Genomic DNA, 21793 nt, shown 5'->3' with positions numbered 1-21793 from the left:
ATGCACAGTTCAGACAGCCTACCTCCAGGTTAAACAAGCATTTTGTTCAGACTTAGAGATCATTGGTTCTTGCAACCACCGATAAAAACTTTTAAATACTTTATTGTCACTTGTACAACTTGTATACAGTGAGATTACACGAGCACCCCCCACTCAGCTCTCTTAGTCTTAATTCCCCTCGTTTACTGACACACACCCTCCAGACCCGAAAGTCAGTTGCCCTGTTGTTATCTTTTCATTCAGCAGCCTAACAGCCCAAGGATAGAAGCTGTTCTTTACGCTGTTGGCGCGACTAATCATGCGTCTATATCTTCTGCCCGAGGGCAGGAGATCAAGAAAGTGCCGGCCAGGGTGTGAATCATCCCTGAGAATTTTCCTCACTCTCCTGAGGCAACGTTCTTCATCCAGTGGATTCACGGGACAGCCCATAATATCTTGTGCTGTATTCACCACCCTCTGTAGGCACTTCCTATCAGTTGATGTCAAACCATCGTACCACGCAGATGGAGTCTCTGTTGGGCTTTCTTAACCACCTGGGTTGTATTGATTTTCCAAGTAAAGTCTTCAATGAGATAAACTCCTAGGAAGTTTGTTCATACCACGGAGCAACAGCCAGGTGTGGGACAGGCCACATGATGTACACAGTGTTGTGTAGTGGTTAAAGTTTTGGACTAGGACCTGGGTTCGAATCCCCACTCAGCCACGAAGCTCACTGGGTAACTTAGAGCCAGCCACTGCCTCTTGCAGAATCAGAGAATTATAGGGCTGGGCTGCCACGGAGAAAGGCAGGATACAAATGTGAAAATCTGTTCCTACCCTGATTCATTCCTATAATTCCAGGTCTCCTTTCCTCCAGGAAGACTCCAGGCCATTTTGCACTTGCTACGTTTATTATTACATGACCAGTGAATGCCTTTCTTTACGTGGAGGAAAACCCAAATGGTTTGATGGTGATATAAATGCAATCCCTTACAAGGAAGCGGCGCCTCTAGTGCCCGATATTACCCAAGCTGAAACAGACATGGCTTAAGTGAGCCTGTGGTTCACTCCCACTGGTATCTCCTTACAAGTTTTGAGGAAACATTTAGCATGTGCAGAAATAAACGTCTTCCTGAGAGCTTCCTCCAGCCAGAGGGTGGAGGACTCAGTAGCCAATATTATGCATGCATGAATTTAATAATATGCATTGTACATATATTGAAAGCTGAGACACTCCCTGCCCACATGTTCATTCTCTGGGGTATCTTAATCTATTTTCTATTTGTTTTATATACTGTTTTTCTTCTTGTATGTCTGGGTAGCGTGCAAAGGAGGTTATCTCACTTTGCCATTGCAAAGACCTGGGGCTCATGAATAGGACTTTGAACCCTTTTCTCCTCTGTGCACTAAGCCTTCCTGGAACCACCCACAAGGCGCTTCATATGAATTATTCACTAACCCACACAACAATCTTGCAAGGCAGGCCATTATTATTATTCAACGCCTCTCTTTTCCTTGCTCTCTGGCTGTTATACTCACCCTCACTTCTCTGAGCAGGGAAAAAGCTCCCGGGGCACAAGACTCACTCAGCTGGGGTTCCTCTGGAAGTGGGATGCTACTTACTTTCCCCCCCACAATGGGAACTTTTGAGGAATTGAGTACAGCCAAGGATAAAGATTATTAATAGCTGATTGCGCTGGAAAATGTTTTCATACCTGACTCGATTTAACACTGGGTAATATTGGTACCAGCATGAGTTTGACCAAACTGCGGGAGGCAGTGGAAGACAGGAGTGCCTGGCATGCTCTGGTCCATGGGGTCACGAAGAGTCGGACACGACTAAGCGACTAAACAACAACAACAACAACAAGCAGAGGTTGTCTTTGTCCATGGAGTTTTCTCGGCAGGGATACTGGAGTGGCTTGCCGGTTCCTGCTCCAGGTAGATCACGTTTGGTCAAAACTCTCGACTATGACCTGTCCATCTTGGGTGGCCCTGCACAGCATAGCTCATAGCTTCTCTAAGTTATTCAAGCCCCTTCACCACAACAAGGCAGTGATCCACTGGAAGGACAGATCCTGAAGTTGAGGCTCCAATACTGTGGCCACCTTAGGAGAAGAGAAGCCTCCCTGGAAAAGACCCTGATGTTGGGAAAGATGGAGGGCACAAGCAGAAGGGGACGACAGAGGACGAGATGGTGGGACAGTGTTCTCGAAGTTTGACCAAACTGCGGGAGGCAGTGGAAGAGAGGAGTGCCTGGCGTGCTCTGGTCAATGGGGTCATGAAGAGTTGGACACGACTAAACGACTAAACAACAACAACAAGCAGAGGTTGGGTGGTCATCTGTCCTGGATGCTTTAGCTGTAATTCCAAGAACATTACAGTGACATTAAAAAAAAAACAAAAAAACCAACCAGACAAACAAAAAAAAAATAAATAAAACAAGAACGAAAGAGAATTGGATTCCACGCTGGTCATTTGGGTTTTTGCGATTTCACATTGTTTTGATGTTTTCATGATTTTATCGTACCCGTCGGCCAGGATATTATTTTTTTAAGAGTTGGCGGTGCGCAAAGATCCTTATGAACCAAATAAAAGCCATCAGGCAGTCTCTTGCGCTCCCCACAGCGACCCAGCCTCTCCCGCTTCGACAGGGGCTCCTCCGCGTCCCCGCTTGGCCCAGCCTGGGCTCCCCCAGCCGCTACTCCCGCTTCCGCCCGTGGAGCTCGCCGGCCGCCTGATCCGCTTACAGGCTGCCAGGGCGGGTGACGCACGGGCAGGGGAGCCCAATAGGAGCTGCGCCGAAGCCTGGCGCGCTATAAAGTGGGGCGAGCCGGCCGGGGGAAAGTCCGAGGGTGGAGCCGAGGGAAAGGCAGGGCCGGATCCTGACATCGGTGTTCTTTTCCCTCCTCCGTCGAGGCGCGCCACGCTTTTCCCTGCCGGAACACGCTCCGCCAGGAACTTCCCAACCTCTCCAGCGCCAAGGCGCACGGGTCACCGCTTTGGCGCACCGTCTCCAGCGCTGGAGACAACGCTGCGCTGCGGATCCCTGCGCTCCTCGTGGGTAGAAAGACTCGCCCCCTCCGTCTGAGACCGGGCACGATCCCTCGGGTGTTCGTCCCTCCAGGGCGCGCGTCCTTTTGCGCGCAAAGTCTCCAGATCCAGCCCACATCTCCAGGGTTTTCCCCAGCCGCACAGACAGGTCTCCCGGTTCCGGAGCGATGGAGAAGGTGAAGGCGCGGGCGCTGCTGGAGCAGCCTTTGCGAGCCGCCAGCTACAACGGCTACGCGCTGGCGGAGAAGCCGCCGCAGACGCTGCCCGGCCGCTCCTCCGCGGACGCGCCGCGCTGCCCGAAGGCTGCAGCCAGCTCTTTCGAGAGCTGGAGAGAGGAGCGCACCCGCAGCGAGGAAGACAACGAGATGAACCTGCCCGGCTTGGCCGCCGCCTACAGCACCATCCTGCGCGCCCTGGGCGAGGACCCCGAGCGCCAGGGGCTCCTCAAGACCCCCTGGAGGGCGGCCACCGCCATGCAGTTCTTCACCAAAGGCTACCAGGAGACCATCACAGGTGAGCAGGGCTCCGGTGCACCTGGAGAATAGATCTAGAACTAAAAACAAAGCAGAATGCCCAGTGCTTTGCATTGCTCCTGTTCCCAACAGCCTTTTGAGGTAGGCAGGCTGCTCTTCTCAAATTAGGGGCAATTTGAGCTGGCTGTAGTGTCCTGATTCCAATAAATGAATGTGCTTAAAGGGCTCCGTGTAGGTCTTTTCAGGCACCCTCACTGTTCCCATGGGGTAGATTATAGCAGACTGTGTGCCTTCCAGCTGTTTTGGACTGCAGTGCCCACTAGGCAGTGCTGCCCAGGGCTGGTGGCCTTGTCCAAAGCAACCAGAGGGCACCGGAATAGAGAAAGGTTGGGGAAGAGACTTGCCTGCAGGAGATTACAAAAGTTGGGAAGTGAATTTCCAATGAAATCGTCGTTACTTTGGAAACACATTGGAATTTAAGAAGCTGGCTTCTACAGAGTCAAGCCATCTAGCTCAGTATGCCCACACTGACTGGCAGAAGCAGCTCTTCAGGATTTCAGACCAGGAGTGTTCCCCAGCTATAATTGGAGATCATCATCATCATCATCATCATCATACAACAATTTATTATTTATACCCTGCCCATCTGGTTGGGTTTCCCCAGCCACTCTCCGTGGCTCCCAACAGAATAATAATAATAAACCAACAAAACATCAAACATTAAAAACTTTCCTAAACAGGGGTGCCTTTGAGTATCTTCTAAAAGTCAGGTAGTTCTTTATCTCCTTGACATCAGATGGGAGGGCGTTCTACAGGGCAGGCGCCACCACCGAGAAGACCCTCTGCCTGGTTCCCCGTAACTTCGCTTCTTGCAGTGAGGGAACCGACAGAAGGCCCTCGGAGCTGGACCTCAGAGTCCGGGTAGAACAATGGGGGTGGAGATGCTCCTTCAGCTATACTAGGCTGAGGGCTTTAAAGATGCTTCCAAGGATTGGAGCAGGTGCCTTCTGCAGGCTCCTCCCATTTTAAGATGACTTTAAAAGTTAATACTAAACTTCAATTTTAATGAATGAAACAACTTTAAACTGCTGGGTCACTTTGTATGGCGCTGGCATAGCAAAGCAGCTAAGAAACCTGAGGCCTTGTTCACACTCCTGTTTACTAGCTGTGTTGGGTTTTTAATCCCTGCTCACAGGACATCATCCAGAATGCAAGCATATCCTGTACTTTGTTGTGAAATAATACCCTCTGGGGCACTGTTTCCCCAACCAGCTTCACACAGATCTGAGTCCTTAAGGCTAAAACCACTCTTAATCTCTAGACAAGGTGTGGACTCCTTTGCATAGGGTAAAGACACCCCACCCCCATCAGTGTCCCCTGGTGTGAACACACCCTCGGTTGTGAATTAGAAACTCCTGGGTATGAATCTTATCTCTTCCCCGAACTCCATCTGCGGTCTGGTCTCAGAGAAGTCTTCCCTTCCTCCCTCTGTCTTCCCCTCTCCTCTCCCTCTGACTAGTGGCTCTCTAGGATTACAAACAGGGCTGTTGTGTTTGGCCAATATATAAATAATAACATTATTATTAGCATTATTATTAGTACTATGTACACCAGGGTTTCCCAAACTGCAATTCCCATCACCCCTGACCGCTAGTCTTGCTAGCAAGGGATGATGGGAGTTGTAGTCCAAAACAGCTGGAGACCCAAGTTTGGGAAACATTGGTGTGTCCACCAGCTAGCAGGGTTTCAGGATGGGGTCTCTTTCAGCTGTGAGGATTGAATCTCTGAAATTTTCTGCATGCAAAGTTAATGCCTGTCCCTGACTCATGACCCATTCCCTAAAAATAAATGATGGCTTAGAGCAGGCATTCCAAAGTCCGTTTCGGGGGCCTGTCGGATTAATCCGGCCCCTGTGGTAGTTTATTTCCTGGAGTAAAATCCTAAAAAAAGCCCAACAACTTTGCGGTAAAATCATAAAAAGAAGGAGCATCTCCACCCCCATCGTTCTGCCCGGACACTGAGGTCTAGCGCTGAGGGCCTTCTGGCGGTTCCCTCACTGCGAGAAGCCAAGTTACAGGGAACAAGGCAGAGGGCCTTCTCGGTGGTGGCACCTGCCCTGTGGAACGCCCTCCCACCAGATGTCAAGGCAATAAAAAACTACCAGATTTTTAGAAGACATCTGAAGGCAGCCCTGTTTAGGGAAGCGTTTAATGTTTAACGGACTACTGTACTTTAATGCTTTGTTGGAAGCCGGCCACATTAGATGGGCGGGGTATAAATAATGAATTCTATTCTATTCTAAAAAAAAGGTCAACAACTTTGGCCGGCCCTCACACATGTTTACTTCATCAAATCTGGCCCTCTTTGAAAAAAGTTGGGACACCCCTGGCTTTGAGTTACATGCCATTATAGCAAGTCCGCTTGCCCCATGGGTTTGTGCAATGCTATTGTGATCTTGGTAGTTTTATTCTGGATCTTTTCCCCAATGATCCCTAGCATGGAATCCTCATTTTTCAAAGCTGGGTCAGAATCTTAGTGGGTGGCGTCCTCTCGGGGCTGTGCTGCCCCCATCACCTCCCTCCAGCCATGTCACTGGGAGGGGCGAGGTGGAAGGGAGATCAGAGCAGAAATTAGCCAGGCACCAGGCACATTTTGCTACTGACAGAGGTCCAATGGCGACTACGTGGAGACCGCAGCTGGCAACCACAGCTTAAAAACCTCCACCTTAGTCCATGGTTAATTTCGTTTCCATTTCCACTGTTTGCGTTCCTCCTCTTTGCATACAGGGATGAGTGAATTGTTGTGAGAGCAAGCTGCAGTCAAGCAATGGACTCATAGAATTGTAGAGCTACTCAAATAATAATAATAATTATTATTATTATTATTATTTATTATTTATACCCCGCCCATCTGGCTGGGCTTCCAAAAGAATATTAAAATACTATAATACATCAAACATTAAAAGCTTCCCGAAACAGGGCTGCCTTCAGATGTCTTCTAAAAGCCTGGTAGTTGTTGTTCTCTTTGACATCTGGTGGGAGGGCGTTCCACAGAGCAGGTGCCACTACTGAGAAGGCCCTCTGTCTCGTTCCCTGTAACCTCCCTTCTCGCAGTGAGGGAACCACCAGAAGGCCCTCGGCGCTGGACCTCAGTGTCCGGGTAGAATGATGGGGGTGGAGACGCTCCTTCAGATATACTGGACCAAGGCCGTTTAGGGCTTTAAAGGTCAGCCCTAAACCATTGCAGGAATGTTTTGCCCCATGTGGGGCTAAAACCCATGTTGTAAACAAAATCTGCCCTTTTCTCCTTATGGGGTCTAGGGAGAGAAAGCATAGCTTGGGAAGAGTTCCAAGCCCCAAATACAGAGACACAAAGGGCCACACTTGGCCCCCAGGCCTGAGCTTCCTCACCCCTGTGTTGATTGATATAGTCACAAGGCCTTTGAATTTGCTCCTAGCTTTATTCATATTTCAATGAGTCATAGAATCACAGAGTTGAGACCCCCAAGGGTCATCTAGTCCAACCCTCTGCAATGCACGAATCTCAGCTTGAAGCATACATGACAGGTGGCCAGCCATCTAGAAGGGGAAGTTGCAGTAAAGGTATTCTATTGGCTTACTTTGAACACTCTACATCGGAGGTATCAATGTGCTGCCCTTCAGATGCTGCAGTACCAAAAGTCACATCAACCTTGACTGCTGGTCAACCCTGGAGAGGCTGATGGGAATTAGAGTCTGTTGTAAACAAAAATCGGCCCCTTTTCCCTTATGGGGTATCCAAGAGCCCATATAGAGTCCTTACATAGGTTCCCTATTGGTAGGAGAGAATAACAGAGGCCAGCCAGAGAATATTGAGAAGCAAAGCAGCTAGTAAGCCTGATCTTTATTGATCTGTTGCAACAGGGTTCCCACTCACCACATGCAGGGAGGGAGGAGAACCCAGAACAATGATGCGCAAGGCCTTACATTGTCGTTTAGTCGTGTCCGACTCTTTGTGACCCCCTGGACCAGAGCACGCCAGGCACTCCAGTCTTCCACTGCCTCCCACAGTTTGGTCAGACTCATGTTTGTAGCTTTGACAACACTGTCCAACCATCTCATCTTCTGTCTTATATAGACATTTTTAATTCCCTGCCCTGGAGCTCAAGACCACCCCTCCATACATCATACATACAGCACAGAAGGGGTGAAACCCAAGACCACCACCCACATACCTACATCACAGAAAGGGCGGTCTACAGGAAATTTGAGTGCTTTGTTTACCTGTTTAATGGTCAATTGATTGGATTGCCTGGGGAGCCTGGCCAGTCTTTTGTAATGATAAATACTTAGTTCCTGGGCCAGGTCACAGGCTCACACCCTATTCATATCTTAAATGTGCCCTTAAGACAGGATTTGTGAGGAAAGAGACAAGGGGGAGGTTTCCCACTTTGACCTTGCAGAGAAATGATTTGCTCAGTTTGGGAATCAAAATGGTTTCAGGTCGGTCTTCCTGTGCTGATCTATGTACCTGCTTGGTTGGTACACTTATGAACATTTAACATATACCTAATACCTCAGAATTCCTATCACATCCATGACCCTCAAGTTAAGAGTCTCATGCTCTACCAAGTGAGCTATCCCAGCAGATTGTAGTTGAGATAATAGAATCGTAGCATTGTCACATTGAAAGGGGTCACCAAACCCAACTGCCTGGCGACTGGACATTCCATTGCAGAGACCATAACCCAGGTTTTAGGTGCAATTTGGCACCTAGCTTATATATCTGGGTTTCTAACACTGCTGCCAGGGTGCTTGCACCCAGTGGCGGAGGAACCCGGGGCAGGACAAACCACCTGGTGGCGCACACGCGACGTCTGTACGGACTGCGCATGCGCGGCATCCCTTACGGAGTGCGCATGCGTGGCAGCCTGTGCGAGAGGCAGCCCATATGGACGCCACGCGCCCTCGGTCGCTCTACAGCTGGGGGGAGGCAGGGGCCATCTTGTCACGCCCCCCCGAGTGGCACCCGGGGCAGCCCGCCCCCTCTGCCTCCCACTTCGTATGCCCACACCAAACTTGTCGCTGCCCTGTCAGGTTAGCAGTGCGGATGAGGTCAGGTGAGTGCCGTAATCCCATTGTTCATCAGGCTACCCACTCCCAATAATAACTCTTTTTCATGGTCAGTCACCACCAGTACAGACCACATGAGCATACATGCAAAGTTGGGGTGCGGGTGGCGCTGTGGTCTAAACCACTCAGCCTCTTGGCTTGCCGATCAGAAGGTCAGCCATTCAAATCCCTGTGACGGAGTGCACTCCTGTTTCTCTGTCCCAGCTCCTGCCAACCTAGCAGTTCGAAAGCACACCAGCACAAGTAGATAAATAGGTACCGCTGCAGTGGGTAGGTAAATGGCGTTTCCGTGTGCTCTGGTTTCCGTCATGGTGTTTCATTGCACCAGAAGCGGTTTAGTCCTGCTGGCCGCATGACCCGGAAAGCTGTCTGTGGACAAACGCCGGCTCCCTTGGTCTGAAGCAAGATGAGCGCCGCAACCCCATAGTCGCCTTTGACTTGACTTAACCATCCAGGGGTCCTTTGCTTTTTTTTTTTTTTTACATGTAAAGTGAGTTGTGTATTTTGTCCCAATCACTTTGCCCTTGCTTGCATTTTTGTCCGTCCTGGACAAGAGCCACACCAGGGCAAATTCAGAACCGCTTCCGCCAAAGGCATAGCGAGGCAAATGCTTCAAAATTCTTGCTCTGCGTTAAACCACAGGCTTTAGAGTCAGCGCTGCAGCTGCCTGCCACTTGTCAGTTTGTTTGCCTTTTTGTGTCGTAAGGTCTAGCCGTGCGCACTTAACTGCCGAGCAACCAGTACGAACCAATAAAGCGACGATGGCGACAGCTTCTCTTTACTGACTTCTGCCTGGTGAACCACCTGAAAGTTCATTGCAGATCACTGTTTTGAGAATCACTTGCGATTTTTAATCAGTGGTGCAGCTCCCTTGGTGTACCACTTTGCATTTTCTAGATGTGAAACTTGAGAACAGTAGATCATGGATCTGAACACAGGTGACCTTAAGGGACTCTCAGGATCTGATGCCAGATGTAAATGTTGTTGAAGCAAATACAGATAGTGACCATAGTGCTATCAAATTCAATATATATATAAATGGGCAATCGCCAAGAAAGTCCAGCATATTTACATTTTACTTCAAAGGAAGAAACATCCCCTAGAAACTTGGGGAACTGGTAAAAGAGGAAGTTGAAAAGAGGAGTCAAAAGTGGTTAAATCTCTCCATTATGCTTGTGGTTATTGAAAGTCACAATATTAGAAGCTTGGCTAAAATATACTCTGTATATCATTTGTTTGCTGCCTTTCCAAAGTTCAAAAACATGCTCAGGACAGGACTGCTTCCAACATGAAAATACACATAACTGCAAACATAACGAAACTACTCATAAGCAATATTTGTTGTTGTTTAGTTGTGTCCGACTCTTCGTGACCCCCTGGACCAGAGCACGCCAGGCCCTCCTGTCTTCCACTGCCTCCCGCAGTTTGGTCAAACTCATGTTGGTAGCTTCAAGAACACTGTCCAACCATCTCATCCTCTGTCGTCCCCTTCTCCTTGTGCCCTCCATCTTTCCCAGCATCAGGGTCTTTTCCAGGGAGTCTTCTCTTCTCATGAGGTGGCCAAAGTCTTGGAGCCTCAGCTTCACGATCTGTCCTTCCAGTGAGCACTCAGGGCTGATTTCCTTCAGAATGGAGAGGTTTGGTCTTCTTGCAGTCCATGGGACTCTTGAGTCTCCTCCAGCACCAGAATTCAAAAGCATCCATTCTTCGGCGATCAGCCTTCTTGATGGTCCAGCTCTCACTTCCATACAGTGGTGCCTCGCAAGACGAAATTAATTCGTTCCGCAAGTTTTTTCTTCTTGCGAGTTTTTCGTCTTGCGATGCACGGTTTCCCATAGGAATGCATTGAAAATCAATTAATGCGTTCCTAGGGAAACCGACTTCAGACCAGGTCCGGGGACAGTCTGTCCCCCGACCTCTTCTGAAGGCTGGGGGGGGGGACAAGGGCTTTTCTTCCCTCCCACCCCAGCATTTTAAAAAACCCCGGGACAGCGGAGGGCTTCTCCGCTGTCCGGGGCGATCTTAAAATGCTGGCGGGCGGCATTTTAAAATCGCCCCGGGACAGCGGAGGACTTCTCCGCTGTCCGGGGCGATTTAAAAGCCCCTGGGAAGGCAGGCAGGGGGGACAAAGACTTTTGCCCCCCGCCAGCCTTCAGAAGAGGTCCTGGACAGTGGTCCTGGACCTCTTCTGAAGGCTGGCGGGGGGCGAAAGTCTTTGTCCCCCCCGCCTGCCTTCAAAAGCTGTCCGGCCAAGGCTTCGCGGACCTGTCCGCGAGCAGCGGCAGCGCTGCCGCTGTTTGCGGAGAGTTGCCGGCATGCCGAAGCCTGCGCGCGCTGAGATCAGCGCGCCCAGGCTTTGTGGACCTCTCCGCGAGCAGCGGCAGCGCTGCCGCTGTTTGCGGAGAGTTGCCGGCATGCCGAAGCCTGCGCGTGCTGAGATCAGCGCGCCCAGACTTCGCGGACCTCTCCGCGAGCAGCGGCAGCGCTGCCGCTGTTTGCGGAGAGTTGCCGGCATGCCGAAGCCTGCGCGCGCTGAGATTAGCGCGCCCAGGCTTCGCGGACCTCTCCTGCCTTCAAAAGCCGTCCGGGATAGCGGGAAGCTATCCCGGACTGCTTTTAAAATGCTGGCGGTGGGGAGCAAAGCCTTTCGGCCCCCGCCAGCCTTCCTGGACCTCTTCTGAAGGCCGGAGGGGGGGAAAGGCTTTGCTCCCCACCGCTAGCATTTAAAAGAGGTCCCCGGAGATTTCCCTATGGGCTTTCGTCTTGCGAAGCAAGCCCATAGGGAAATTCGTTTTGCGAAGCGCCTCCAAAACGGAAAACCCTTTCGTCTAGCGGGTTTTCCGTCTTGCGAGGCGTTCGTCTTGCGGGGTACCACTGTACATCACTACTGGAAAAACCATAGCTTTAACTATACGGACCTTTGTTGGCAAGGTGATGTCTCTGCTTTTTAAGAAGCTGTCTAGGTTTGCCATTGCCTTTCTCCCAAGGAGCAGGCGTCTCTTAATTTCGTGACTGCTGTCACTGTCTGCAGCAATCACGGAGCCCAAGAAAGTAAATTCTCTCTCTGCCTCCATTTCTTCCCCTTCTGTTTGCCAGGAGGTGATGGGACCAGTGGCCACGATCTTAGTTTTTTTGATGTTGAGCTTCAGACCATATTTTGCACTCTCCTCTTTCACCCTCCTTAAAAGGTTCTTTAATTCCTCCTCATTTTCTGCCATTACATAAGCAATATAGAAAACATAAAAAAATACAAAACCAAACCGAACAATTTCCACAGCGGGTAGTTTTGTGCCAAAGGATTTGTGCAAAAGAGACAAGTGTGTCCGTCTGCCTTGAAAGTGGTGGAATAAAGCCTGACTCTTTCCTCCCGTTTCCACTTGCACTGTGTGCAATCACAAATGTGAATTAAATTAGACCTCTTTTCCCCGCTGCCAATGTTGATGGAGGAACTAGCAGATGCTTTCCAAACAATTGATTCCATTTGGGGCTCGGCGCATGATTCCAGACCTCATTAGAGACACTGATGGCAGAAGCAAACCTTGTTGCCTCTTGTACGTCACTCTTCTTGTAAATACCGTTTTGGCAGGAAAGCGGAGTGAAGAAAGGCTGCAATTTCGACCAGGTGTCTCTTAAAGCCTTTTATTGCCTCTGAATGATCTGCCGTGTCTTCAACTTGTTTAAACTGTCAATACATTGGGGGAAAGTGCCTTAATTTGACTCTCATGAAAAGTAAACTTGCCAAAGCTCTTTTTTATTTTTCAGAATTTTTTTAAAAAAATGTTGGCACAATTTCCTATTTTCTTTTTCACAGCTAAGCTGTGAAAAAAATATGAGGGGGAACAAGAAAGGAGTAAAATTTTGTATCCAATAATATTTTCTTCCGAAGGCAAGTTTCGTTCTGTGGTGTTTATGTTTATAGCTATAAGACTTCTTTGCAAGCATTGTTGATGAAGCAGAGAATGGGGAAAACGCAGGGTTCCCCCCCTTTCGATGGGAAGTTACTTTCACGGGAATAGTCATAGTACCACCGTATTCTACCATGGTCAGACCCCACGTGAAGTACTGGGTCCAGTTCTGGGCACCACAATTTAAGAAGGATGTTGACAGGCTGGAAGGTGTGCTGAGGAGGGCAACCAAGATGAACAAGGGTCTGGAAACCAAGTTTTATGAGGAGCACTTGAAGGAGTTGTATATGTTCAGCCTGGAAAAGAGGAGATGGACAGGAGACAGGATAGCTATCTTCAAATATCTGAAGGGCTGTCCAGCAGTGGAGCAAGCTGATTGGGCGCCTGGGGCAGCGCATGTGCCAGCCGCCCACGTGGCGTGGCCAGCCGGGGCAGGACGCACCGCGAGGCCTCCAAGGAGTCTGCCTGCTTCCTCCCACTCTGCCGCCCTACAGCTGAGGGGGAGGCAGCGGGCGGACTGTTTGGGCGCTCAAGATGCTGTGTCACTCCTGGGAGAGACGCGTGGTTCGGACGCACTACAGGCCCCCGCGGTGGGTGCCGCCCGGCATTTTGTCACCCCCATCAGAGGTAACGCCCAGGGCAGCCCGCCCCCACTGCACCCCTTTCCTCCGCCCCTGGGGCTGTCACATGGAAGATGGAAGGACCCAAACCGATAGATTCAACTTACATGAAAGGTGATTCCAACTGAACATCAGGAAGAACGTTCTGACAGCTGGTGCTGTTGAATGGTTGAACAGACTCCCACAAAAGGTGATGGACTCTCCTTCCTTGGAGCTTTTTAAACAGAGGTTGGGTGGTCACCTGTCGTACAGTTCTCAAATCACCCCTCGGTCGTCTTTTCTCCAGGGTGGATGTATATTATCACCCTTCTTAAACTGCTTTGCCTGTTGGGATTTCATTCCTCCCGTTGCAGGGTGTGTGATTGTTTTCATCACATGCCTGTGTTGACATTCCATATTGTTGGAGTCATGAGAACGGAAGTTCGGTTACGCTGTTCCATTATGTTGCACTATTGCTTTTCTGTTCTCTCTCGGAGATGAAGGAGGAGAGAGTAGCCATGATTTCTTTTGTTCTCTTTTGTACGTAATAAAGTACAGTGGTGCCTTGCAAGACGAAATTAATCCGTTCCGCGAGTCTCTTCGTCTTGCGGTTTTTTCGTCTTGCGAAGCACGGCTATTAGCGGCTTAGCGACTTAGCGGCTATTAGCAGCTATTAACAGCTTAGCGGCTATTAACGGCTTAGCGGCTTTAAGAAAAAGGAAACAAACTCGCAAGAACTCGCAAGACGTTTCGTCTTGCGAAGCAAGCCCATAGGGAAATTCGTCTTGCGGACCGACTCAAAAAACGGAAAACTCTTTCGTCTTGCGCGTTTTTCGTCTTGCGAGGCATTCGTCTTGCGAGGTACCACTGTAGCTTAGAAATCCACACCTCCAATGCCTAGCTACTGCTTGGACTCTGCTATTGAACTGTGTGCACATATCTTTGGATATGTGTCACAGAAGCGCATTGGGAAAGAAGAGTGATGAATCATTCCGAGGGTCGTTTGTGGGGGAGAACGTAGTTGCCTGGCATTCTCCAGTTGGTGCAAGAAGCCCAGTGAGGTCCAGTTCCGTGTACCTGTGCACCAACCGTGCCCACAACTAGACACGGGCAAGATGGACCAACTGCCTCTTTTATTATGTTCTTAAGACACCAAAGGATGCGGTGCCTGTTGCACTTGCTTGTAAATCCAATGCTCCGTTGGAGAAAATGTTCCAGCTAACATTTGTTTAAAAACCTGAAGCATTTTTGTTAGGGATTGTAGGGAAAGATCTGCCAAAAAAGCTGAAAAACATCTTCATGTATGCGACAATGGCTGCGAGAGTTGTTGCATAGCACAAGGATGGAAGACTGAAGAAACCCCAACTAAAGAATCATGGCAAGAAAAACTGATGGACTATGCAGAACTGGCAAAACTGACATACAAGCTACGGGACAAGGATAACTGTGACTTTAAAGATGAATGGGAACCCTTTACAAAGTATTTGAAGAGGCAACAAAGCAAATTGGACTCCTTGGCAGGTTTTGAATAAACATTTCACAAACTTTTTATTGACAATAATCAGTTAAATAGTTTAAGGATTTACACAACTTTGTAACATGCAGAGAACAGCATTCATAGAGAAACCAAAGACTGGTACTGAGGGAAGTCAGGGGGGTGGGTGGGTTTTGTGGGGGGGGGAGGGAGGAAACGGGGGGGAATTAAGGATGACATTTTTGGGGGTAATATGTTTTGTTTACATCTTTAATAAAAATTATACAAAAAAAGAAAAAAGAAAATCCAATGCTCCCACGGGCATTGAAAAGTTAATGACCCCCGCCGTAGCAGAGTGCAACTCTTGCCAGCTATGTGAAATTTCCACCCACCCATTCATTGTACAGTGGTGCCCCGCAAGACGAAATTAATTCATTCCGCAATTTTTGTCGTCTAGCGAATTTTTCGTCTTGCGAAGCACGAAATCCCATAGGAATGCATTGAAAATCAATTAATGCGTTCCTATGGTCAAAAAAAGTCCAAACAAAGCCAAATTTGGTACAACAACAGTTTATTAACTGCTCTTTAAAGTCACACATACTGTAAAGAGCAGTTCAAAAATTGAAGGGAAAATAAATTAACTTTATAAACAAAACATGTCTTTGTTTTTAGACAAAGAAAACAAAGTCGCGAGACGTTTTCGTCTTGCGAAGCAAGCCCATAGGGAAATTCGTTTTGCGAGGCAAATCGAAAACGGAAAAACCTTTCGTCTAGCGAGTTTTTTGTCTTGCGAGGCATTCGTCTTGCGAGGTACCACTGTACTTCTGAACTGGCCTTTTTCCAAGCCAGGGAAACTTAGAGAGTCCCATCCACAGAGGGCAGAGATGATGGGAGGCGAGAGGGCAAGAGTCAGGGGTTTTGAGGAGAGCCCTTTGGCACATGGGTTTGCGCAGGCGCGCATGCACCCAGTCTGAGCCCCTGTAAGCATTGCTGGCTCATGTTCCGGCTCTGGCCTTTGAAGCAACTTCGTAAACTCCTCGTGGTTTTGATTATTCCGGCTGTCGCTGGAGAATGCAAAGCACCAGAGAGCCAGCCGTCTTAGCCATTTTGTGTCTTCCCTTAACCTGCCCTAAAGGCTGTAAAGGCAGCCTCTTCATCTTTTCCTTTTCGCTCGCCTCCCGAGTGACATTAAAGCCATGCAAATAGTTCCTATAGCAACAGGCTCTTTTACCTCTGACGCAAAGGCTCCAAATCATGGGCGATTCTCTTCCCTTCCTATTCAGATTTTATCTTCTCCCAACTGTTGCGATCCTCTCTTTCATCCAACGTCACGTCTGCCGATGGGGAGTTTGCACTCCACACGTGCTCTAAATGCCCTAGCGGCGCATGCTTTTATATTTGTTGTATGCAAATGCATTTCAGGGGTTCGACTGGATGACCTTTGGAGTCCCTCCCAAAACTTCACACAGAAGTTAAATTCTATTGAGTTCAGTGGGGCCTTGCTGTGCTTTTACCTGGGAGTAAGTCTTGTTGGACTCGACACTAATACTAATACTAATACTAATACTAATACTAATACTAATACTAATACTAATACTAATAATTTATACCCCACCCTCCCTGGCCAGGGTGGCTAACACCAGTAAATTACATAATGGGGGAAAAAAACACAGTTTAAACTACAGGTTAAAATGCAATTTAAAATGCAGCCTCATTTTAAAAGTAGCCCATAGATCAAAACCATAAGGGGAGGGAAACATAAGAGTCAGACTGAGTCCAGACCAAAGGCCAGGTGGAACAGCTCTGTCTTGCAGGCCCTGCGGAAAGATGTCAAGTCCCACAGGGCCCTAGTCTCTTGGGACAGAGCGTTCCACCAAGTCGGGGCCAGTACTGAAAAGGCCCTGGCCCTAGTTGCGACCAATCGAACCACCTTGTGGCTCAGGACCTCCAAAGTGTTGTCATTTGTGGACCTTAAGGTCCTCCGCGGGGCATACCAGGAGAGGCAGTCCCATGGGTACGTGGGTCCTAGGCCATGTAGGGCTTTAAAGGTCAAAACCAGCACCTTAAACCTGACCCTGTACTCCACCGGGAGCCAGTGCAGCTGGAAAAGCACTGGGTGAATATGCTCCCATGGCAGAGACCCCATGAGGAGCCTCACTGCTGCATTCTGCACCTGCTGGAGTTTCTGGGACAGCTTCAAGGGCAGCCCCGCGCAGAGCGAATTACAGTTGTCAAGCCTCTGTTAGCATCTGTGTAGGCGGGGATAGAATCACACTCCTGTTTGCGTTTGATTTCAGTAGGACTTAAAAGCATTTCAATTTTGCAGGAAGTCCAGTTTCCTTCTAGTTGACTCTGGTTCCTAAGCGTCACCTTCTTAAGAGCAGCCCTGTCAGAACCCAGGCATAATAACCGCTGCTAATACGATGGCAATGTTTCCGTCCGTTATTTCTGCACCAGGGTATAAAAGTCATGTGTTGATTTCATTCTCACAACAGCCTTGCGAGGTAGGCAGTTTTGTAGCCATTTCACAGAGAGTGATTGGCCTTTCCCGACCTGGTGTGCTCATGAGAACACCTGGTCCAGCACGCTGTTCTCACAAGGCCACAGCTAGCTGCCTGTGGGAAACCAGTGAGTAGGATTCATGCATAAGACCCATTCTCCCCTCCTGTGGCTTCCAGCAACGGGTGTTCGGAAGCACAGCAAAGTTTATAATGTTCGATTGTGTTTTTATGTTTTGCTGGAAGATGCCCTGAGTGGCTGGGGGAAGCCGGTCAAATGGATGGACAACAACAACAACAACTTTTTATTACTTATACTCAGGGTGGCTTACCACACATATAAAAACGTAATAAATTGTCAAACATTAAAAGTTTACTAATACAGGGCTGCCTTCAGATGTCTTGTAAAAGTTGTGTACAGTGGTATCTCTGGTTGCAAACGGGATTCGTTCCGGAGCCCCGTTCGCAATGTGAGCAGAACACAACCCACGTCTGCAGGTCGTGATTTGCCGCTTCTGCGCATGGGTGTGACGTCATTTTGAGAACATGCGCGAGTGGAGAAACCCCGAAGTAACCCTTTCCGGTACTTCCAGGTCGCCGCGGGACGCAACCTGAAAATAATAATAATAATAATAATAATAATAATAATAATAATAATAATAATTTATTATTTGTACCCCGCCCATCTGGCTGGGTTTCCCCAGCCACTCTGGGCGGCTTCCACAAAGACCAAAAATACACTAATGTCATACATTAAAAACTTCCCTGAACAGGGCTGCCTTAAGATGTCTTCTGAATGTCAGGTAGTTGTTTATCGCTTTGACATCTGATGGGAGGGCATTCCACAGGGCGGGCGCCACTACCAAGAAGGCCCTCTGCCTGGTTCCCTGTAGCTTTGCTTCTCGCAGTGAGGGAACCGCCAGAAGGCCCTCGGCGCTGGACCTCAGTATCCGGGCAGAATGATGGGGGTGGAGATGCTCCTTCAGGTATACTGGGCCGAGGCCATTTAGGGCTTTAAAGGTCAACACCAACACTTTGAATTGTGCTCCGAAATGTACTGGTAGCCAATATAGGTCTTTCAAGACTGGTTTTATGTGGCCCTGGTGGCCACTCCCAGTCACCAGTCTAGCTGCTGCATTCTGGATTAGTTGCAGTTTCCGGGTCACCTTCAAAGGTAGCCCCACGGAGAGCGCATTGCAGTAGTCCAAGCGGAAGATAACCAGAGCATGCACCACTCTGGCGAGACAGTCTGCAAGCAGGTAGGGTCTCAGCCTGCGTACCAGATGGAGCTGGTAGACAGCTGCCCTGGACACAGAATTGACCTGCGCCTCCATGGACAGCTGTGAGTCCAAAATGACTCCCAGGCTGCGCACCTGGTCCTTCAGGGGCACAGTTACCCCATTCAGGACCAGGGAGTCCCCCACACCCGCCCGCCCCCTGTCCCCCAAAAACAGTACTTCTGTCTTGTCAGGATTGAACCTCAAAGACGTAACCTGAACCGAACGTAACAAGAGGTATGACTTTAGTTCTAAATCTCCTTGGCATCTGATGGGAGGGCATTCTACCGGGAGGGCACCACTGCCAAGAAGGCTCTCTGCCTGTTGTTGTTGTTGTTATTGTTGTTGTTGCTTCCAACTGTGGTGGCAGAGCATAGCCAAAACAGCTAGCACCCACCGATTACCTCTCCTTTATGAATTTGTCCAGCCCTCTTCTAAAGCCATTCAAGTTGGCAACCATCATTGCCTCCTGTGGCAGAGAGTTCCACAGATTAACTCTTCGCACTGCATGAAGACACCCTTTATTTATCTGTCCCGAATCTTCCAACATTCTGCTTCATTTGCTGCCCACGAGCCCTGGCATTAGGAGAGAAACTTTTCTCCATTCACTCGCTCTGGAGGCCTTTGAAGTCCCCATCAGTCACGCAGCTGGAGCTGACGGACAGGAGTTGTGCTGCTCAACGCGTGGAGGGCACCAGGTTGGCAAAGGTTGCCTTGCGGGAAGGGAGTTGGCCAGAGGCAAACGTAATCTGCCCTTTGTACTCGCTTGGAAGGCCTCTCTGCCCTCCCTCCCCCCCGCCTTCTCCAGACACTTCCTGGTGATGGACATGACAGAGGAGCCGAGAGCAACTCCATCCCTGGTCTCCAGGGTTACCTGCCTCCATCTGGCTGCGCACAGGAAATTAAAACACCCGCGATAGCATATCACTATCAGCCCTAAATGGCAGCTCCTAGGCATCGGTGGCCGTGTTGTGTTTGCGAGGGGTGTCCGTGCGTCTGTGTTTGTGTCAGAGGAAACTGTAAAAGAAAAGGCGTCTAGCACAGCTGTAGGTTTTTTTATATTAGCTTTTGAGTCACTGGGAGACGGGGTGGGGAGCTTTTGATGGGCTTCGAGGGTGGGGACCGCTGCCCGAAAGCCCTTTTGTTCTTATTCAGATTGGCTCTTGCGCAGGAACTGTGTAAAAAGTACAAAATGAAGTCCAGCTACGCCTTTATGCATAGACTTCCTTTCCTTCCCTCCTTCCCAAGGGCAGGTAACCCAGAGTGGGAAAATTCCAGACGGCAGAAAATGTGTGATTCTGGTGCCACCTTCTTCGACTTTCCCCATCTGCTTTACAGTGGAACGCTCTGTCACAAGAGACCAGGGCCCTGCGGGACTTGACATCTTTCCGCAGGGCCTGCAAGACGGAGCTGTTCCACCAGGCCTTTGGCCAGGGCACAGCCTGACTCACTCACTCAGCAATCTTCGCGGAGCTCTGGCCCAATGGTTGCCGGTGGCCTGAATTAATTAATTTTATAATGAATGATTTTAGAGTGTTGTTTATGCTATACGTTTATACTGTTTTATTGTTGTTAGCCGCCCTGAGCCCGGCTTCGGCTGGGGAGGGCGGGATATAAATAAAATTTATTATTATTATTTTTATTTGCTTTCACAATAGTCGTGCGAGGGAGGCAGCTGCTGTACCCATTTTACAGATGGAGAACTGAGACAAAGAGGTTGCTCGGTGAGGTCATGGCAGCCTCATTGCAAAAGGGATGCTTTTCAGAGCATCTACCTTTGCATGCCAGGTCCCAGGTGCAATCGCTGCCATTTCCCAGGAAGGACTTAGGAGAGTGCCCTGTCTGAAATAATAATAATAATAATAATAATAATAATAAATACCCCGCCCATCTGGCTGGGCTTCCCCAGCCACTCTGGGTGGCTTTCAGCAAAATATTAAAATACAATAATTCATCAAATATTAATAGCTTTCCTAAACAGGGCTGCCTTCAGATGTCTTCTAAAAGTCAGGTAGGTGTTTACTTCCTTGACGTCTGTATCGTTCCAATTTTAGTATATGTGCTGCCGAAGCGAGCACAGTTATTTCCTTGACATCTGATGGGAGGGCGTTCCACAGGGTGGGTGCCACTACCGAGAAGGCCCTATGCCTGGTACCCTGTAACTTGGCTTCTTGTAGTGAGGGAACCGCCAGAAGGCCCTTGGCGCTGGACCTCAGTGTCCGGGCAGAATGATGTGGGTGGAGATGCTCCTTCAGGTATAGTGGGCACGGTTGATGCCCTGGGTGGGTCTGTGGTCTGACTCTGTATAAGGCAGCATCCTATGCTCCTAAGCTGAGACACAAATTAAATCTCACAGTTCCAAGTCTAACGGGGCTCCTGGATCCTTTGCTGTCGCTTGAGGCTCAGGTGGTCTTAGTGGCCCTGAGTGCCTTCTATCAGCTTTTGCTGGTGGCCCAGCTATGCCTCTATCTTGGCAGGGATAGCCTAACTACTGTTGTCTGTGCTCTGGTAACCTCAAGGTTGTTGTTGTTTAGTCGTTTAGTCGTATCCGACTCTTCGTGACCCCATGGACCAGAGCATGCCAGGCACTTCTGTCTTCCACTGCCTCCCACAGTTTGGTCAAACTCATGCTGGTAGCTTCAAGAACACTGTCCCACCATCTCGTCCTCTGTCGTCCCCTTCTCCTTGTGCCCTCCATCTTTCCCAACATCAGGGTCTTTTCCAGGGAGTCTTCTCTTCTCATGAGGTGGCCAAAGTCTTGGAGCCTCAGCTTCAGGGTCTGTCCTTCCAGTGAGCACTCAGGGCTGATTTCCTTCAGAATGGAGAGGTTTGATCTTCTTGCAGTCCATGGGACTCTCAAGAGTCTCCTCCAGCACCATAATTCAAAAGCATCAATTCTTCGGCGATCAGCCTTCTTTATGGTCCAGCTCTCACTTCCATACATCACTACTGGGAAAACCATGGCTTTGTTGGCAAGGTGATGTCTCTGCTTTTTAATCTATGGCCCGTTAAATTGGGGCGGTAGTGAGGGAGGACTGTTATTATTTAAGCTGTATTTTAAGCCGTATTTTAATTAACTGTTTTTGGTTTTTTTCTATTACGTTTTATTGTAATTTATTTTTGGTGTTCGCTGCCCTGAGTCCTGCCCTGGCTGGGGAGGGCAGGGTATAAATAAAACACCATTATTATTATTATTATTATTATTATTATTATTATTATATTTTATTCTGTGCATTATGTTCTTAATGTTGTGCACTGCCGCAGGATCTTTGGATGAAGGGCAGTCTATAAATCAATCAAATAATAACTAAATAACTCTGTAGCTGCAGGCCCATGTTCGCAGAGGTAATTTAGCTCATGTATATTCCTTTATGAGGACTAGATGCTTGTTTTAAAAGGGACAGGGATTGTTCTGTTGGTGCA

General features: G+C 49.0%; 1 protein-coding gene across 1 annotated transcript in view; it reads left to right on the top strand.

Moving 5' to 3' along the window:
- Window positions 1-2815: 2815 nt before the first annotated feature.
- The window catches only part of GCH1 (GTP cyclohydrolase 1), a 49991-nt gene continuing 31013 nt past the window's right edge, over window positions 2816-21793 (top strand). Inside the window, exon 1 of the mRNA XM_083516062.1 lies at window positions 2816-3546. Coding sequence (XP_083372188.1) covers window positions 3201-3546 — 346 coding nt within the window. The 5' untranslated portion in view covers window positions 2816-3200. The remainder of the gene's footprint in view (window positions 3547-21793) is intronic.

Source organism: Podarcis liolepis, assembly GCF_965112155.1.
Source record: "Podarcis liolepis genome assembly, chromosome: 1".
NCBI lineage: Eukaryota > Metazoa > Chordata > Lepidosauria > Squamata > Lacertidae > Podarcis > Podarcis liolepis.
Note: the sequence above shows the minus strand (reverse complement) of the source record. Positions and strands in the feature narration are given on the sequence as shown.